The sequence below is a fragment of the Prenolepis imparis genome, unplaced genomic scaffold (assembly GCF_030444845.1).
Source record: "Prenolepis imparis isolate NDT839.2.m4 unplaced genomic scaffold, iyPreImpa1.0 SCAF_4, whole genome shotgun sequence".
NCBI lineage: Eukaryota > Metazoa > Arthropoda > Insecta > Hymenoptera > Formicidae > Prenolepis > Prenolepis imparis.
In genome coordinates, this window is record NW_028141162.1 from 8,015,306 (window position 1) to 8,034,191 (window position 18,886).

Here is an 18,886-nt window from a genome sequence, read left to right on the forward strand (position 1 = left end):
TTTGCTACATACAATATATTGTCAATTTATTATATACATAATTCAATTTGTTTCTATAAAAAAAAGAAGAACTTTAACAACAAAACTTTGATAACAAATCTGATTCATTTTTATCCATATTTGTGCCAAATCCGCAAAATTTAATTTTTTACAAGATTTGAAATTTCATTTGGAAAAAATATTTCTAAAAATTTATTAAAAATAATTATTTCTAGAATTTATAGACCTCTACTTCTATCTGACTCATATGTATACCATCTAGAACGTCTTCCCACTCATCTTTTAAATCCTCTGCTCTTTGCAATATTAAAAGCTAGAATTTATCATGAATAACATAAACGCAAAATCGAATATTGATATTAATATAAATTATATAACAACTTACTTTTGCTGCAGCGGTAATTTGTCTGACTATTTTATTACTTAAATATGGAATTTTTTCCTGTATTTCTTTCGCATCAGCTTTCGCTATAGATTGTAAAGTTCGATAGCCAGCCTTGTACAATTGACGAGCTCTACCCTATGATAAAATGTGTAAAATTAGATGCATATATAAATTCAATTTTATTTTTAAATATTTAAAATATAGAAATAATATAGTACTAGTAATTCTTACTATTTTAACTGATGGAAGTTCCATTAATGTTTCTAGCTCTGATGGACAACAGTAGGATAATTTTTTACTGAATGTACTCAACATCTCAGTAAATGCCCAAAACTCGGGTAGTTCCTATAAAATAATTCAAATATATAAGACGTGCTGCAAATTTGTTTCTATTATATTTTTCAAGATAGTTTTGTAATAAATTATTTACCTGGCAAAATCTTACTACAGAAGATGCAAACATTGAGACTGCATTTAAAAGATTTTGTATAATGCCTCTATTAACTTGATATTTCTCAGCAACAGAATAAACTGAATGATGATTCCATAATTCATATACTATTAAGGTCACATAAAATCTATGAACCACCCTCTTCTCGACAGTCTGCAATCAATTTTTTTTTTTTTTTTTTTAAATAAAGCACGATATATTAAAGCGTAATTTAAATTATTTAACAAATAACTAATATTTATATATAGATTACCTTAGGCATTATACCGTCACGTATTTTATTTGCTGTAGCTTCTGTTATCCCCAAAAGTCTAGCTACTTGCATTTGATTTTCACTCAAATCCATTATCTTAAATAACGATGTAAGACATATAATAGTTGTAATATATATTAATACATATAATACTCTCTCTTGTAATGTATATATCTTTTATATAAAATCATATAAACAAATATCATTACCACATTATAATATATACTGCCGTTGGGAGTGATTTGAGATACACTGTCATATGGTGTAACAAGATATAAGAGATGTAGATTATCAATTAAGATTAAATGCTTTTGAGCTGTTTTTAAATCTTCATACAATGTGTATGCAGTTTTTAAATCAATTGGTCCTATAATAAGAGTATAACATTATTATAAAATATTACAAAGATACAAATAATATGCAGCATTAATAAAAATCTATTGCTCTCACCTTTCATTGCAGCATGTCCCAAATCGCAAAGTTGAAATTCGGTTTCGTTTGTAAAAGTGATCATTTTTTTTCCTTTTTTGACTGGCGATTTTTCCATGCACATTGGTTCTTGAGATGGAATGACGACAGTTATATTAGGATTACCGATATTATTACGACTTTTACTTTTTACTTTTATCACGCTACATTTTAATAACGCCGTTATCGTTTCGTCCGTAATTGCTTTCACATTAACGCCTATTATATTTTGTTGAATACTAAGTAGAGTTGCAGCTGTCAATTTAAGCAATTCGGATCTAGTTGTTGCCATGTTTAACTGTATTGCACTTAGAATCAAATTGTTGAGTCCTCTATCGTTTTCTATATGTAAACTACTTAATGAATCGTCCATTTGAGAGGTCAAGAGATCTTTCACCTGTAATGTAAATTAGCTCTTAAAATAAATAATTAATTATGTCACACTTTTTAAATATTTTTTACAAAAATATTTACTTTAATGATCTCGGATTTTTTACAAATAAGTATACTTTCTCCTAAAACTCCCATACCAGCACGACCAGCCCGGCCAATCATTTGTTTATATCTACTTAAATTCAAGAACTGATTGCCAATATAAGGACTACGTAGTATTACCTAATAAAAAAATTATATTATGAGCAACTATAGCAATAATATTACTATAACGATATAGCTATGCATTTCAAATTATTTTGATGAATTACCCTTCTCGCTGGCAAATTGACACCAGCCGCCAAAGTTGATGTGCAACATATTACACATAAAGTACCTTCTCTAAAGGCATCTTCTAACAAGCGCCGTTCTTCGGATGTAAGACCAGAATGATGATAAGCTATACCATATTTGACAGTTTTGCACAAAATAGGACATAAATCTTCTTCAGCCTTAAGTGCATCTAACAATGTTTTCTTTTTTTCTACTTTGTAATTAATCAAATTTCTGAAAAGATAATTTTAGAGCTCTTATAATACACAATCATGTATGTACGTAATATAGTTTCCTTGTAAATAATATTTAAAATAAATATAATAGAGAAACAATATCTTACTTAGGCAAAACTTTAACTAATAATAAAGCCACATTTTCACAGTTTTTACGACTTGAACAGAATATAAGACACGAATCATTTGGTATTACTTCCATTACCAAGCCCGCAATTCTATCTGGATCTAGCATTGCTATATCATCTGAATACTTTATAACAGAATTATTAATTTATTACTTGATGTATTATTTGTTATACTCAAAGACTTCATAAAATAAAATATAATTAAATTAAATTAAATTAAATTAAAAGTAAAATATAATTAAATCACCTTGTAATCGTTACTGCTCATATTTACTAAAAAATCCTCATTACTCAAATTGACTATCCAAGTATCATTTTCACATTTCACATATTCCGTTATTTCAACTGGTCGAAAATTTTGTGAATATGTGTCCGCATTGAGAAATTGTGCAATTTCCTTTAAATTACCTATTGTTGCACTCATTCCAATCAAACGTATTGTATCTGTAAAAAATTGATCAACTCTTCAAAAAAAAGTAATTTTTAGGAAATATTACATTTTCTATCTAATGTCATTTAAATATCTGTAATTACCATTGAAAAACATTATCTTTGTAAGAAGCCCTTCTAATGTAGCACCTCTTCCTCCAGACTCTCCAAGTAAATGTAACTCATCAATGACTATAATACCAATCTAAAATATTTTTTGCACATTATATTCTTGTTGAACTATATATAATTAACTAATTAACTAAGTAATAATATTTTAACTCACCTCGTCTAAGCGTTTCGTTTCTATTAAACTATTTACAAGTCCTAAAGCTTTCTCTATAGTACAAATGTAGATGCTATTTTTTCTTCGCCGTTTGATTGGTGGATAACGTCCTTTTGTGCCAGCATATTCTTCGATTAGAAAACCTAATTTTAATGCTAATATAGCCATTGATTGAACCTATATATATGTGTAAATTTATGAGCTCAATTACATATAATCTTATCTAAATCTTATGTAAATGTTTTCTTCAATATGTTAATTTAAAATATACCTTTTCCTGCACCAAAGCCACATATGGGAGTATCAAAATTGTATTTTTCTTGTTACATATAATTTCCCTGAACATTAATATCTCTGCGACTAAAGTTTTACCACCACTTGTTGGTAGAGCATAAATTAAATTCTTTTTACTTCTAATAGCTAACTTTAAACATTCATCTTGCCATTCTGTGTAAAAAAAAAGTAATTAAATATATTTCCATAAAAATACATGTAAACTTTATTGATTTATATAATTGTGATAACTTACGATATAACTCATGAATGCCCTTAATTTCTTCAATCAATTTTTTCACAGTATGTGGCAAGTCATAAAATAAAGGACACTTTGTGGAACTTGTATTTTCATTTTTTGCTGTTTCTGATCTCAATTCATTATTCATTAAACGCAGTTGTTTTCTTGGTTTTTTATATTCACTCAATAAACTTCTAGATTTGGATTTTAAAATTGGAGATTTATCTTTATTGTCATTTTCCTTTAACGAGTTATCCTCCAAAGTATAATCAAAATTTGTGATACATAAATTTGATATATTAGTCATTTTATTTTGGCCTAATATATTTCTATTCGCTTCAGCTAAAGATGTTTCTTCAATGCTTTGATCTTTAACATTAGACAATTCAAAGTTTGCGTGCGTGTCTTCTTTACAAAATGTATCAAACATATCAAAACTAATATTGCTATCTTGCGGAACAATTTCTTTTTCATTGAACTGAGCAAATACTTGATTCATTAATGACTTATCTTGCCATTCATTTATGGGAGATGCACTTTGTGATTTTTTCAGTTCCTTTGCATCGGTTTTAACATTTTGCATCTGCCCTTTAGAAACTCGTGCTGCTGAGACATTTTGTGTCTGAGGAAAATCGTACGTTTCGGAGCAAATATGCGGAGCAAGTATGCTATTGTCGGGTTCTATATTACACAATAACGTGTTATCCAACAATAACAGAGATTCAACGGAGTGCGCTGACTTTTGCCTTCTGTCATTTTCTAAAGATATTTCGCAATTTTCTTTATCATCTGACACTTCCATTTGACGGAGCAGCTTTAAAGCAAATCTTCACGAATTAAATAATCCGCACTTCATAAGTGGCTCTTAAATTGCGAAAAATTTGATCGAAGAATTGTTATTCGGTCAATTCTACAGCGTGAACCGATACAAACCGCCAAAATTGCAATATTCATTATTCATGTCTCGTGTCAAAACCAAACTTAGCCTAACCTCTCTTACGATCATATGATTTGCACGTTTGAACAGCAGTAACAAGCAGAGTTTAGTGTTAAACGTATTTCATTAATAAGTTAAAATGCCGAAAAAGAAAACCGGTCAGAGAAAAAAAGCCGAGAAGCAAAAGCTTCGACAGAAAGAAATTAGAGCTGCTAAGGAGCAAATAGATTTAGCAAAGTTTCCTTGCAACTCTGTAATGGTAAGTTTAATATTAAATATGATAAAAATATTGTACATTTGATATATAATTATGTTACATTCACGCTATCCACAGGAATGCGACAAATGTAATAAAAAGCAGAAGAGTCGTGCTTTCTGCTACTTTTGTCAGAGTGTGCAACGTTTGCCCATATGCGCGCACTGTGGCAAGATCAAGTGCATGTTAAAAACAGGAGACTGTGTGGTACGCCATCCTGGCATCTTCACCACAGGATTGGGAATGGTGGTAAGTAAATCCATATTTTTGTCCAATTATAACAATACTGTTTCAAAATCTTTAGCAATATTGCGATATAGTTTTACAATCAAACATTTAAGGGAGCCATATGTGATTATTGCGAAGCCTGGGTTTGCCATGGAAGACGTTGTCTCACCACTCACGCTTGTATTTGTCCACTGATGGATGCTGTTTGTCACGAATGTGAGAGAGGAGTTTGGGATCATGGCGGAAGGATATTCAAATGCTCATTTTGCGATTGCTTTTTATGCGAAGATGATCAATTTGAGCATCAAGCATCCTGCCAAGTATTGGAAGCAGAAAGTTTCAAATGTAATAATTGCAATAAGCATTGCACTTTTTATTTTGAATATAATTCGGTTTATATGTGTGTGTGTATATTATATATATTTAAAAGATTGAATTTTAATACTGTTTAATATTTTTTAGGTCAATCGTGTAATCGTTTAGGACAATACTCCTGTCTCAGATGTAAAACATGCTATTGTGATGATCATGTTCGTAGAAAAGGTTTTAAATATGAGAAGAATAAACCTATTCCATGTCCAAAATGCAGCTATGAGACATCACAGACTAAAGATTTGAGCATGTCCAGTAAGCATTGATCAAAGAGCATTTAACTACTTTAAATAAAAATGTATTATAAGTATTTACCTAATTTCTTGTGTGCTTCTTTTTATAGCAAGAAGTCATAAATTTGGTAGACAAAATCAAGGTGGCCCATCGGAATCTGATGATGAAAATGAATATGATTATGGTAAATTAAGATTTTGATTCTAAAAAAATTTTACGATTTTAAAGTATATTTTTATGTATATTTTTTTTATATATTTGAGAACATCTTTGTACCTCTGTGATAGGAAATCAAGATTCTTGCTTTGGAACTAGTACTTATGCCAATAATGATGAAGATAATGAAGATGATGACGATGATGATGACGATTACGATGACGATGAAGACGAGGATGATGAAGATGGAGATGACGATGATGAATCATCGAGTGCAGATGAAGAACAGAAAGATACTAACATACAGCACACTTCAAATAGTAATACAAATAAAGCTTAACACTTACATATTTAAAAATATAGAAAATAGCAATTAAAATATAAAAACATGTTTAATGTTTTATCAGGAACTTTAATAAAAATAATAAAAGTAATCAGAAAGAAATATGAATATATTATTGAAAAGAGAATTCAAGTATTTTCTAAAATAAAAATTAATTGACAATTTCTAAGTATTCATACATTTAATGCATACAATATTTAAGTTTTATAGCCTTCAAACAGTAATATATCAAAAATATTAACATTAACTAAACAACTGAATAAATATACTGTTAAATATAAAAAGAAAATCATGAAGAAATAAACATTACATTTATTATACATGAAATTTACGCAGCTTAAATAAAAATCTTACAAAATCATACATATACAATATAACATGTATACATTTAAATATGCGTTATACACGTAATGTAGTATATTCAGATGGGAATGCAAAAGTATGAGAACCAAGAGCACTGACACTAGGTAACAATCCAGCATTTGGTATAATGTTCCAGGATAATGTTAATGTTACATTTTTATTTCCCCTGCAAAGATAAAATATATACATATAGACGATATATTAAACATTTACAAATTTATCAATGAAAATTACACACAGACAAAAATCTTATTGTCACAATAATCTTCATATATTCATAATTATTCATACTCAATAAACTTTATACATTTTACCTGAGGCCTTTGCCATCATCCCAGAAATAATATTTTGTATTCATATTCTTAAAATCAAGCGCGGCATTGTCTCCACGAAGCACTATCTTATCCCATAATACTACCTGCCAATAAAAATAAAATATTACTTATATAAAAGAAAATCACACAGAGTACATATTGCAAATTAGTAAGTCTGAAAATGACCTGATTAAACTCATTATTTTGTGTCTGATATTCCGCTGTGAGGTATAAGAACAATTGCTTAACATTCCAATTAAATAATGGAGTAATATGTAAAAAGTTTTGTAAGGTAAATAATCAGAAATATATAAATTTAACACATAATACTTATCTCTTTTAATCAAACTATATATCTTTATTTTTTACGAATATAAAGCAATTAAAAAATATATACTTCAGATTGATTTATGTAAATTAATTTTAAGTAATTATAAATGTTAGAGATATTTGTATAATGTATGTTATATGTAAAGGATATCAGTTTGCAAGTCAAAAGTTAAGTAGCCCAGATCATTTTTTTCCCTCGATGCACTATAATCTGGTACATTCTTTCTGCAAAACAAGACACACTTATTATAACAATTGCATAAAATCACAGCAACTATACAAGATTATAAGTAGAAAAACATGAATTTTAAAAACATATTGAAACACAAATGATCTCTGTATATAATTATATGTTTACATTCAAATCGTGTAGATGAGAATTCCTATTCTTATAAAATATGAGGCACAAGTACAATATGGATCTCTTGACGTAAATGTATGAATAATTTAATTAACGTGCAATAAGATTATGACATATTTTATCGTACTTACACAACAACTTTAACTGTATTTAGGGTCGCATTCGCTCTATAATCGATAAATACTGTTGACAGAAAACAGCAAAATGTGAGACAAGCTGACACACTTAATGTATATGCTAAAATAGCATTTCCACGTGTTAAAACCGTATGCATTATTATATCTTGCTATCGATGATTATTTGTAACGTTTCTATCAAATTAAAGCAACTTAATCAATACTATTGTGCTTCAACAAATTTCCTAACCAACACACATTGTTTTCTCTATCTCTATCGGAACCATCGGAACTCTCAACGTCATCACTTCAACGTGCCAGAGATTCACCGGTTTGCGTTCGTAAATAAATCCATATAATTATAGAGTTCCTAAATGCGTTCACAAAAGCTCGTTTGGGAATAGTATTTTTTATTTAATTATAAAGGCCATTGCACGTACAAAAATTTTAGTCGTAATCGTAAGGGTGCCGTCACATGGGGCGTAACTTGCGTAAGCGTAACCAGCGGATCGCCAATCACCGAGTTATTCCGATAGAGCTCGACAAAGGGCTCTATCGGAATAACTCGGTGATTGGCGATCCGCTGGTTACGCTTACGCAAGTTACGTCCCATGTGACGGCACCCTAAGGCCGTAAGCAAATCGTCCAATCATAGAGAAGAATTATCATAACGTAATAAGAATGCTTGACTGTGATTGGACGATTTGCTTACGGCCTTACTATTACGACTAAAATTTTTGTATGTGCAATGGCCTTAAACGTAAAAAATAATATGTCATAAATGATGCGTATATAATTTTAATAAAATTGCAACGAACACATTGTAAATATTAAATATTTTCTCCAACACATGCATCTGTAAAATTATGCTACATAAAAGTCAAGAAAGTTGCGCTACATCGTCATTCTCATATCTCTCTCCAATATTGAAAGAGATATCGTAATAATTATTTTTTTTTTTAAATAACTGGGTGTCAAATTATATTTATTATTTTTCATTTTGGTTAATTCCCTGAGAGGGCGTCAGCGTATAGCGGATTTTTCAAACTACAGGCTGGCTGTCTTCAGTCTTCAGTATCTCGTCGGTGACGAAGGGTTGTGCGGCCCGGTTATTCGGACACGTTTGTGGTTATCGAGTTTGACAATAAACATCGCGCCGCGTTGTATGACTTGGAGTTAACGATTCGCCAGCATGGGTGAGTGAAAGACCGATGTTTCTCGATATATATTTATATCGTGCCGATATTTTTGCGAAACAAAAATAAATGTGACACGTCGTGCGCGCGCTATATTATCTGCCACCGAGTTATCCTTGCGATCGTACATGTACGTGAAATTCTCACGATATATTCCTTTACAGGTGGGTTACTCAGTTATTTTCGTAACCTGCTCGGTAGCCGTGAGATGCGTATTCTGATTTTGGGTCTGGACGGCGCCGGGAAGACTACGATTTTGTACAGGTTTGCATGACAGTCTTGTAACTCATTATCAGTGACAGAGGCTGTCATTTATGTTTACTTCATGTGTATTTATCACTAAATCTTGTGACATGGTTTATCTTTAGATTTTTAGAATTCCTTAAAAGCTATTAGAATATCTTAGATATTTCTTAGAAGCGCTATTAGAGATTTATTTTTAATATCTGTTCTTATTGTCAGTTATTTGCATATTATTTATTAGGAATAATATATATATTAATTTGTGTATAAAGTTATAAAAAAATACTTAACTGACCAAGTATGTTTTTATTGCATCGATGAAATTATTTGTATTTGATACAATTACATATATTTGATAAAATTTGAATTACGAAATGTATAGAGAATAAAAAATTCTTTAACTGATTGTTTATTAGGTTGCAGGTAGGCGAAGTAGTAACTACAATACCAACCATAGGATTCAATGTAGAACAAGTTACTTACAAAAATTTAAAGTTTCAAGTATGGGATCTCGGTGGTCAGACTAGTATACGGTATGTTAAACTTGTGTCTAAAAACTTGTTTTTGTCCAAATTTACAAAATTAAAAACATATTTACTCTTAAATTTCATATGTATATATCAATTTTGTTATATTTCATAAATATTTTTATTTCAGACCATACTGGAGGTGTTACTATTCAAACACAGATGCGATAATTTATGTGGTAGATTCAGCAGATAGAGATAGAATAGGCATATCAAAAGATGAATTAATTCTCATGTTACAAGTAAGTAACATGTTTATTATGAATAATATTGAAAATATCACTTTTAAAATAATAAAAAATAATTATTTTGCAACTAATACAGTCATTTCTTAAAATAGTTATTTTGCAACTAATACAGTCATTTCTTAAAAATATTATACAAACGAATTATTATTCAAACTGTATCTTACTTAAATAGGAAGAAGAGCTACAAGGTGCAATCTTGGTGGTATTGGCGAACAAACAGGATATGGCAGGATGCCTTAGTGTCGCAGAAGTCCATCAAGCCCTCGGATTGGATGCTCTAAAAAATAGAACCTTTCAAATTTTTAAAACTTCCGCGACGAAAGGCGAAGGGCTCGATCAAGCAATGGACTGGTTGTCAAACGCGTTGCAAAGTAGAAAATGATTAATATTACGTCAGCATAATTCATATTCGAGCCTTACAAGGGGACTAGTCGTAAGACTGTCACTTTGAACGTGTCGTCGGATTTCCACCAGACACGATATTCTGTTTATTTATTATAATTATTCTATTTTAAATATCTTTTGCAATTTATTTACAGCAAAAGTATTCGCGAAATCATTGTATTTTCCATAATGCTGAATGCGCAATAAGATAATTATTTTATCTTTCTATGTGATTTAAAAAATATAATTTTAGAGAATTCTTTCCACTTAGATTCTTTGCACTAATAGATATCTCATCTCATATGTACCTGCTACATATGTGTAACAGTTAGTTCATAATTTGTTAAAAATAATCGTCCTATTTATTTAATCTCAACGATAAATTAACTCGTAAACTAAAACTATAAAATTGTAAATTATGTATTTGTAACGAGAACACATGCATATTGATATCAAATAAAAAAAAAATATACAATTACAAATACCAAATCGAGATAAATTTTCAAAAAAAGTTTGGTAAAAAGTTGATAAAAAGTTTGTAAAACAAGAATAATTCAATACACAAATCATATCTATGCATATATACATATATTATACTACTATCTCAATGTATCTCAAATTGTGAAATACTTTTTTCAAACATGATAATATAAATAAAGCGCATATATAATGAAATTCAATGCGGATAGGGCACAAACATAATATCATATTAATATTTATAAAAATTACACAACATAAGTAAAATAAAGTTAATACTACTGCGAAGGAATCGCGTTAATATTAAAAATGATATCATTATCAAGAATATATTCCATATAAGTTTCATTTTCCAAGTTATATTTTGGTTTTATTTAATTAAAATAATTTAGTTTTATGGTTTTTGTAACAAATATGCCAAATAGTAAATCATGATTGGTGATACATTTTCCAAGTTAATATATACTTATTATATTTACTGAATAGCATATTGAATTTTGATAATTTATGTACTGATAATGAAATATATTTAACACAAACAGATACTATATACTATATTATTTCATAATAAATATTTAAAATATTGAATAAACTTATGTAAATAATAGTAATTTCGTTATTTGTAGAAAAATCATTTCATGTAGCTTTTACAAAATATGAACTTACCTATAAGTTACGATTATTCTTTTTATTACCATTCTGGGATACCAAACCTTTGGATTCGTTTCACTTTCGCAGCCATATCGATTCGAGATTTTACTCTCATGTAAAATATTGGACAGTCACGGCTGAAATCATATTTGAAAATAATTATTTTGAAACATATTGTGCATGTTTAGTATGTTTGGATATATAAGTTTTATATATATATATATATATATATATATATATATATAAAGTTCAATACTCAAATATGTCTTTATCTCTAGAAATAGTATTCTAAATTAATACAACTAACTTGGAACATATAACTTCTTGATGGAGACTTCCTTGACATCTTTGACATTCTGTCCACAGTCTAGAGAACTTCTCTTCTAATTTCTGTTGGGCTTGCAATTCGTTATGAAACAATTCAGCCTCTTGAGATTCACAATGCTTGCACACTGCCTTGTCTTCTCTGTCCGATGGTAAGACAGCCTTACAGCCTAAACAAGTCTCTTTTTTACGTGTGAAGGCCGCAAGAGCTCCAACTTGCGATGTAGGTGTGCATCTTGTGCGCGTATGATCACCTTTCAGGAGAAGCGATTCTGCCTTCTCACCAAGAATGGGTTCGAAGATACGTATAAGAGGTTTCGATAATTGATTTTCTAGATAATAAGTTGTGTCTATCGGAATGCTATTCTGCAACGCGTAAACAGGATCCTCGGCCTTTTGGTATGCCGGAGTGCCTTTAGCCGCACTTGTAAATACATACGCCACTCTGTCGCCAAGTTTTGGCGCATTTCCAGCGTCTCGTTTCTTCATCTTTGCCGCTAATTCGACGTGCGCTTGCTTCGCCGCGTAATCAGTCTTCGTTAATTCTTTCGTAATTACTAATTGAGAGAGATCGATACGATTACACAGAAGATCGCTTATGACTTGTTTGGCATAATCGACGGCAGCATGTGGATTCCTATAACATTACCCATTTATATTGCATACAATCTATATAACATAAGTATACATGATTTAAATGAAGCATCAAGAGATGTACCTTTCGATAAGTAATGTTTGTAAACAGGTATTCATCATGTTCGCGACTAATGGACAGTTATCTCTGCGCACCGTTTCGAGACCTTTGCAATCCATTTTGTCATATTTCTCGGGTTTCGTGAAATATAAGCCAGCATAACGTTTCTTATTAATCAAGAGGTACGGAAAGTACACTTTCTCAAATTCCAATTTTATAGGTTTGATAAATTTGGATGTCACATAATCAGCTGCTTCTCTACCGAGCTCCATTGCATCCTCTATTGATTTCACGCCAAACTTCACCATTACGGAATCAGTGTCGCCGTATATGACTATTGCATCATTCTTGTATCCATTGTCTACTCGAAAGTGTTCCTCTACTTCTTGCTTCGTTTGTTCTATCATAGTTCGTCCATAAGCGGTGACGCTCTGCAATTACATTTGTTATAAATATTTTATATATATTTTCTATAATACATATCGCAAAGTTCTCCTTTTTGTTAAATATATTTCAGGAATATTGACAACTTACAGCAGATATTTCTAAACATGGCAATTTTCCCATTTGTGCACCCGTGAAACCATACACCGAATTCGCTGACACCTTTAAAGCGTATTGTCTGCCATCGAGTACTTTTTGCTTCAACGAATCCGTTTCTTGTTTTAATTCTGCCTTTGCTTTTTTTCTAGCAGTCAATAAATTTTCCAAAATTTCAGGAAGAATTCCTTTTCTTATAGTACTTTTGATGAATAATGAATTACTAGGAGTTGTGGTGATTTGATTCTCCTGAATACTGAGCTCTTTCTTTTTGGCAACAGTTAATAACGTTGTATAACATAAATTGTGTGCCATGATAATGCTGGGATACAGAGAACTGAAATCTAAAGTAGCTATTGGATCGTTGTAGTAGCCACGTTTAGGTTCGATGACAGTAGCACCTTCAAATTGCTCATCACTAGCATGGCCTTGATGCACTGGCATCAAATAATCTTTTTCTCGAGTCTAATAATATTAATAAATAATTAGTTTAATTAGTTTAGTATTAATAAAGTAATTATTTCTTTTAGCAATTGTGTGTAAATTTATTACCTTGCGTAAAAGTTGAGAAACAACTTTGATTTGTTGCCCACGGGTTAATAAACTAGAAATAGATACTCCTGTGACTCTTGCCATTTCCATGTAAATAATTATACACATTAGTTTATCCAGTAATCTCAGAGGCAAATATGCATCTTTCAAACAATATACAGCAAGACGTCGACGTGTCTGTGCATTTCCATTTTGTAGACTCGTAATATCTTTATGATGAACATCTTCTTTTTGTTCTTGAAGGAAATGATATGATACAGCATTTAGAGTGTAAGATCTCAGTTTATAGTCTCGAACCAATACCTGATACATTTTTACATATTTTTATTAAAGAAGCTTTAATATAAAAGAATTATGTTCATCATATGAATTATATCTTACCAGTAATAAATCAAACGGAACTCTTCCTTCAAAATTGATCGATTTGTTTTCACGACGACCCAGCTGTTTGCTTTGCAATACATGATCCTTAATAACAGACTTTATATTCTTTATTCGACCAAGAAAATTGAAATTTTTAACATTGAGATGTTGCGCGCGATTAATTAAGTATGGAAAGTCGAAATTGTTTATGTTATATCCTGTGAAAATGTCAGGATCTAATTGTCGTACAAAGTCAGCCCATTTCTTGCAAAAGAAAATATTATTAATAAACAATTAATAACAAAACATTAAAATTTTTGTCTACATTAGTAGACTGCAATAATAAAACTTTTCTAAAAATTAAAAATATTAATTTACCTCTAACATTAAACTTTCTTTGTCAAAACTCAATACTTGACTACCAACAATAGGTGCACAAGTATCGAGAGTGAAAATATTCCTTAAAAATGGTTCAGGCTCGCCCTGCCTTATGACCATATTGGCGATTTGTATCACTGGATCATGTTTTGCTTCTGGAAAAATACCTGCAAGAAAAATTGGTAATTAGATTTATGCAATAAAATACATTAAAGTTAAAAAAAAGGATTCAAAAATAAACAATGATTACCTTCACGTCCAGCGCATTCAATATCAAAACTGAGAATCCTAAATGGAGCTAATTTTGACCATTCACCTTCTGGTACGTGAGCTATAAAGGCATCCCATGCAACATCTACTTCCAACTGACATCGTGTAGTTAGCTCTAACATATGTCCATACTGGCCACGTAATTTCCAGCTTTTTGGTGGTAATTCAATCCAAGAGCAACCAACCACTGATGTATCAACCATGAACCTTGTGTGAATATTTAAATATATATACACATACACACATTAATGTGTTGCAATTTCAATAAAAATATAGAAAAGCGTAATAGAAAAAGTACTAATACAAACCTGATGTCGAAATCAATATTACTCTCAAAAGCTCTATAGTGATGATTAAATGCAGTGTAAACTGTGTCTTGTTCTAATAATCTTTTGCAAGGTGCTATTAATTTTGGAACTGCCACTGTAATTTTCAAAAACGGTAATTTATCATTTCCTCCATATCCATACATTGATTGTTTATAGACTAGTTCAACTGCTAGAATGGCTTCTTGTATGTTATCAGGGTTTGACTTCATATCTTTTTTCACAGCTTGATTTAAAGCCTCCTGTATTAACAAAATTCTTATATTAGTTATTAGACGATTATATTTGAAATAATTTTCTCACTTAAAGTAAACATATACCTTAAATGGCTTGCAATGATTGTTTGTAAAATTTGATGATGCCGATACAAATAGATAAGGACAAAAACCATGGACATGACAGCAGACGGAATTTCCAAGTTCTGTTACACCAAACATTCTCATTATGGGTACAGGTCCCACTTTGCTACCCGGCATTCCAAATAATGGTTTACCTATATATAAATTTGATATTTTTAAATATCAAAATTGTTTATCTTTAATAAATAAATATCAAAAATAACCAAAAATAAAATTATTACCTATATAATGATCAATTTCAATTTGTTGAAATGCTAATGTATCAATTTGTGGATTCAAAGGTGGTGGTGGAGCTCTGCTCCACTTTGCAGATGTGTTTTCTTGTTCAGGTCCCTGTAATAAAAATAAAAGAGAACTATAAATAATAAATATAATAAATAATTTATACATATTAGAATAAATAATATATGCAATACATATTATGTAAATTTTGCAATCAAAAAGTGCTAAAAAAATATGTATCATCCTAGCTTACAATTATCAATTATTAACAGAATACAAATAAATCATACATTATCGTATAAATATAAAAATCATACTTCTCCAATTACTAATGTTTCATCTAGAAAATCATCATCTCCATAATCCATAGTGGCTAATTCCGCTTCAAATGAACTAGGTTTCTCTTCATCTTCATCTCTGTTTATGACAAAATATACTTTAAAATCCTCTTTATTAAATACAAAGAATTTTATATAAAGATAATGTGTATAATTTAATAAAATTGTAAAATTGTTCAATATTGGTGAATATAATTCTTTTAGTGGTATATATAAATTGTACACACAACATAAAAAACAATAAAAATTTATTAAAAAGATATAATAGAGATAAAAATATTCTTTTAAATTTGAACATGTAGAGATATGTATTTAATCACAAATCATAATAAATATTGTATAAGATATAATATAATGTCAAATTATAAGAAATACAACAGAAACAAAAATGTAAGAAGAGGTTAATAAATGTATGCTAGATTCAATAACAAAACTACTCACCCAAATTTGGCCTTTTTGACTACACCTTTAGGTGCTGAAAACGGCTTTCGATTTATTTTACTCATGTTTCTTTTCGTAAAACGTATTTTTACGAAAATTTATAATATATATGAGAAATAAAATAGTGAATTACAAAGCTTCTCAATCATATAAAGTAAGAAAGGCGGGAACAACTGCTGACAATAAGAGTGCGTTCGAAAATCCTATCAACGGAGTACAGTATTTAACTGGCCAATCAGAATAAAGAAATCTTCATTCTGATTGGTCAATTGCACACAACTTTATCTCAAGAGTAGTATTTTTGAACGCGCCTTAATGACATTCGTCGTCAAATGACGACTCCTTGTGCGTTCACGATCGACCTTTCGAATTTTTCTTATTTAGAGTCAAATTTACTTGTAATCCTATTTATGTATATATATTATGCAACTTTTATCGAAATTTGACTTAAAATTTTCATTTAAGAATTGATTATGGATTTTCATGTGCAGTCCACTTGACGCTAAAAGTGCTCCGTTTAATTTACCAATCAGAACACAGAAAATTGCGGCGCATTTATTCCGATTGGTAAATGATTTTTGCGCGGTTTTGCGCCAACTTCACTCCTTCTTTTCGCGCGGAATCGTCGTTGTGTAAAGACGCAGATACTCCAAGCTCCGATAATTTTCACATAGGTGAGTGTAATAATATCGATAAAAGGATTAATCGAATCAAATAAAAGCGATTATTCACAATAACAATGTCTTCTAAATAAATTGTAAAGTTATTTAATAGCTTTATGGCATATTAAATCGATATTTTTAGAATCAAACATCGAGCGATTTCGGATCAGACAATCGGACGTTATAAATTCTTTTATCCGGTCGTTCGAGTACATTTGTACATTTAATACGAATTGATACGTTTAATTTATATGTATAGAACAAGAATTCATATATTATGTATCTGGTGTGCTGTTCTTATCATAGAGAGTGAGCTGAAAAAGCAATATAGCAATAGAAAGAGAGAGCTGCATATGGGCCCCTTCTGTCTTTGTCTACGCGCATGTGACAAGGACACAAGAGGTTTATGCAGCTTTTTCTTTCCTGCATCGCATTCTATATCACAGCCGCTTACGCGTTTTAGCATATTAAATTCGCGCGCTCTATTTTCTTATATCTCTATGGTTCTTATTAAAACTTTTGCTTGAAAACTTGCTTAATAGGAATCGTTTTAGAGTGAGCTTTTTTTTGTAACTTTTTAACGCATGCGTTATAATTATAACACATGATTTACTTAATTTACTCTACGAAATTTATATAATTTTATTAGTCCAAGCCTAGTAAATCGTGCGTTATGATTTATGATTATAACACAAGCGTTAAAAAGTTACACAATAAAGGTCTGCAGGAATCTAATTATTTAATTCAAATAAAATAAAATATGTATAGTACAGCTTTATATATAATAAGAACATACATTAATATATTATTATACTGAATGAGAAAAAGAAAGTAAATTCAAAAAATCTTGATATAAAAATGCTGCGTTTTCATTATTCGTTTTATCATTATTATAAGTCATTCTATTTTTATATAAGTTAATAAAAATATTAAAGTGAGAAACGAGAATTTAAAAGTTTTTACATTATTAAAATAATTTTTCAGAAAAATTTTATTGCACAGGAGTCACATTCATTCAAAGTGAAATACGATTTTGTAATCTAGTTGACACAGAAATTCTGCATCAATATAAATAAGATTCTAAATAAAATAAAATGTAAACACACAGATACGCACAAACATACAAATTTATGTATTTATTTATAAATTTGTATGTGTGCGTATCTGTGTGTTTGTGTGTTTACATTTTATTTTATTTAGAATCTTATATTATATTGATGCAGAATTTCTGTGTCAACTTATTGTTAGATTATAAAATCATATATCAATTTGAATGAATGTGACTCCTATGCAATAAAATTTTTTTGAATAAAATTATTTTAATAATGTAAAACTTTTCAATTTTTGTTTCTCACTTTAATATTTTTATTAACTTATAAAAAAATAGAACGACTTATATTATAACGATAAAACGCGAATATGAAAACGCAGCATTTTTATATAATTATTATAATTTTATGAATGTGTGTGCGTACCTGTGTGTGAGTGTGTTTATATTGTATTTTATTTAGAATTTTATTATACTGATACATCGTGCAGAATTTTTGCGTCAACTAAATTACAAAATCATTATCAATTTGAATAAATGTAACTTCTATGCAATGAAATTTTTCTGAATGAAATTATTTTAATAATGTAAAACTTTTAAATTCTTGTTTCTCACAAAATATTTTTATTAACTTATATAAAAATAGAATGACTTATATTAACAATGAAACGAATAATAAAAGCAGCATTTTTATATAATTATCAAGCATAAATTTTTGAATTAACTTTCTTTTTCGTATTCAGTATAATATATATTTTTATTATATGATTTATATAAA

General features: G+C 29.6%; 5 protein-coding genes across 6 annotated transcripts; 2 read left to right on the forward strand and 3 right to left on the reverse strand.

Annotated features, from left to right (window-relative positions):
* Window positions 1–20: 20 nt before the first annotated feature.
* Mus301 (mutagen-sensitive 301) lies at window positions 21–4,657 on the reverse strand. Its single transcript, XM_083036110.1, has 15 exons — window positions 3,871–4,657; window positions 3,613–3,788; window positions 3,342–3,518; window positions 3,161–3,260; window positions 2,874–3,070; window positions 2,606–2,751; window positions 2,262–2,496; window positions 2,032–2,172; window positions 1,540–1,954; window positions 1,299–1,456; window positions 1,090–1,185; window positions 816–989; window positions 617–730; window positions 386–520; window positions 21–313 (listed from the first exon to the last, which is right to left on the reverse strand). The coding sequence occupies exons 1-15, from the start codon at window positions 4,655–4,657 to the stop codon at window positions 212–214; spliced, it is 3,153 nt and encodes a 1,050-aa protein (XP_082892236.1). The 3' UTR covers window positions 21–211.
* Window positions 4,658–4,912: 255 nt separating this feature from the next.
* On the forward strand, window positions 4,913–6,567 carry Noa36 (zinc finger protein 330 homolog Noa36). Of its 2 annotated transcripts, none has more exons than XM_083036114.1 (6): window positions 4,913–5,051; window positions 5,127–5,297; window positions 5,369–5,621; window positions 5,739–5,903; window positions 5,992–6,066; window positions 6,170–6,567. In XM_083036114.1, the coding sequence occupies exons 1-6, from the start codon at window positions 4,932–4,934 to the stop codon at window positions 6,376–6,378; spliced, it is 993 nt and encodes a 330-aa protein (XP_082892240.1). In that variant the 5' UTR covers window positions 4,913–4,931; the 3' UTR covers window positions 6,379–6,567. The 2 variants fall into 2 exon arrangements, with proteins under 2 accessions (XP_082892240.1, XP_082892241.1); XM_083036115.1 differs by having other exon boundaries at window positions 5,390–5,621.
* A 106-nt stretch (window positions 6,568–6,673) lies between these two features.
* Window positions 6,674–8,250, reverse strand: Spase22-23 (Signal peptidase complex subunit Spase22-23). The gene is made up of 5 exons (XM_083036116.1): window positions 7,881–8,250; window positions 7,536–7,613; window positions 7,245–7,329; window positions 7,059–7,162; window positions 6,674–6,910 (listed from the first exon to the last, which is right to left on the reverse strand). The coding sequence occupies exons 1-5, from the start codon at window positions 8,021–8,023 to the stop codon at window positions 6,781–6,783; spliced, it is 540 nt and encodes a 179-aa protein (XP_082892242.1). The 5' UTR covers window positions 8,024–8,250; the 3' UTR covers window positions 6,674–6,780.
* Window positions 8,251–8,906: 656 nt separating this feature from the next.
* Window positions 8,907–11,488, forward strand: Arl1 (ADP ribosylation factor-like 1). The gene is made up of 5 exons (XM_083036197.1): window positions 8,907–9,061; window positions 9,226–9,325; window positions 9,721–9,837; window positions 9,962–10,073; window positions 10,252–11,488. The coding sequence occupies exons 1-5, from the start codon at window positions 9,058–9,060 to the stop codon at window positions 10,459–10,461; spliced, it is 543 nt and encodes a 180-aa protein (XP_082892323.1). The 5' UTR covers window positions 8,907–9,057; the 3' UTR covers window positions 10,462–11,488.
* Pold1 (DNA polymerase delta 1, catalytic subunit) lies at window positions 10,229–16,557 on the reverse strand. The gene is made up of 14 exons (XM_083036196.1): window positions 16,399–16,557; window positions 15,937–16,036; window positions 15,619–15,730; window positions 15,359–15,531; window positions 15,021–15,280; window positions 14,693–14,919; window positions 14,443–14,609; window positions 14,083–14,328; window positions 13,702–14,004; window positions 13,144–13,614; window positions 12,634–13,040; window positions 11,899–12,552; window positions 11,607–11,728; window positions 10,229–10,356 (listed from the first exon to the last, which is right to left on the reverse strand). Exons 1-13 carry the CDS (start codon window positions 16,461–16,463, stop codon window positions 11,632–11,634), a joined length of 3,282 nt encoding a protein of 1,093 aa, XP_082892322.1. The 5' UTR covers window positions 16,464–16,557; the 3' UTR covers window positions 10,229–10,356; window positions 11,607–11,631.
* Between the last annotated feature and the right edge of the window lie 2,329 nt (window positions 16,558–18,886).

What these genes read in the sequence shown, in the direction of transcription:
- Mus301 (XM_083036110.1), bottom strand. Translation starts at nt 4,657, where the DNA reads ATGGAAGTGTCAGATGATAAAGAAAATTGCGAAATATCTTTAGAAAAT. An exon ending in AAAGATAATGTTTTTCAATG is followed by an intron (nt 3,071 to 3,160) that starts GTAATTACAGAT and finishes AATTTTTTACAG; the next exon opens with ATACAATACGTTTGATTGGA. An exon ending in AAAAATCCGAGATCATTAAA is followed by an intron (nt 1,955 to 2,031) that starts GTAAATATTTTT and finishes TTTACATTACAG; the next exon opens with GTGAAAGATCTCTTGACCTC.
- Spase22-23 (XM_083036116.1), bottom strand. Translation starts at nt 8,023, where the DNA reads ATGCATACGGTTTTAACACGTGGAAATGCTATTTTAGCATATACATTA. An exon ending in AATACAGTTAAAGTTGTTGT is followed by an intron (nt 7,614 to 7,880) that starts GTAAGTACGATA and finishes CTTGTTTTGCAG; the next exon opens with AAAGAATGTACCAGATTATA. An exon ending in GATGATGGCAAAGGCCTCAG is followed by an intron (nt 6,911 to 7,058) that starts GTAAAATGTATA and finishes TTATCTTTGCAG; the next exon opens with GGGAAATAAAAATGTAACAT.
- Pold1 (XM_083036196.1), bottom strand. Translation starts at nt 16,463, where the DNA reads ATGAGTAAAATAAATCGAAAGCCGTTTTCAGCACCTAAAGGTGTAGTC. An exon ending in GTCAAAAAGGCCAAATTTGG is followed by an intron (nt 16,037 to 16,398) that starts GTGAGTAGTTTT and finishes TGTCATAAACAG; the next exon opens with AGATGAAGATGAAGAGAAAC. An exon ending in AAACATTAGTAATTGGAGAA is followed by an intron (nt 15,731 to 15,936) that starts GTATGATTTTTA and finishes TTTTTATTACAG; the next exon opens with GGACCTGAACAAGAAAACAC.
- Noa36 (XM_083036114.1), top strand. Translation starts at nt 4,932, where the DNA reads ATGCCGAAAAAGAAAACCGGTCAGAGAAAAAAAGCCGAGAAGCAAAAG. An exon ending in TTCCTTGCAACTCTGTAATG is followed by an intron (nt 5,052 to 5,126) that starts GTAAGTTTAATA and finishes CGCTATCCACAG; the next exon opens with GAATGCGACAAATGTAATAA. An exon ending in TAAAGATTTGAGCATGTCCA is followed by an intron (nt 5,904 to 5,991) that starts GTAAGCATTGAT and finishes TTCTTTTTATAG; the next exon opens with CAAGAAGTCATAAATTTGGT.
- Arl1 (XM_083036197.1), top strand. An exon ending in AAGACTACGATTTTGTACAG is followed by an intron (nt 9,326 to 9,720) that starts GTTTGCATGACA and finishes ATTGTTTATTAG; the next exon opens with GTTGCAGGTAGGCGAAGTAG. An exon ending in GGTGGTCAGACTAGTATACG is followed by an intron (nt 9,838 to 9,961) that starts GTATGTTAAACT and finishes TTTTTATTTCAG; the next exon opens with ACCATACTGGAGGTGTTACT.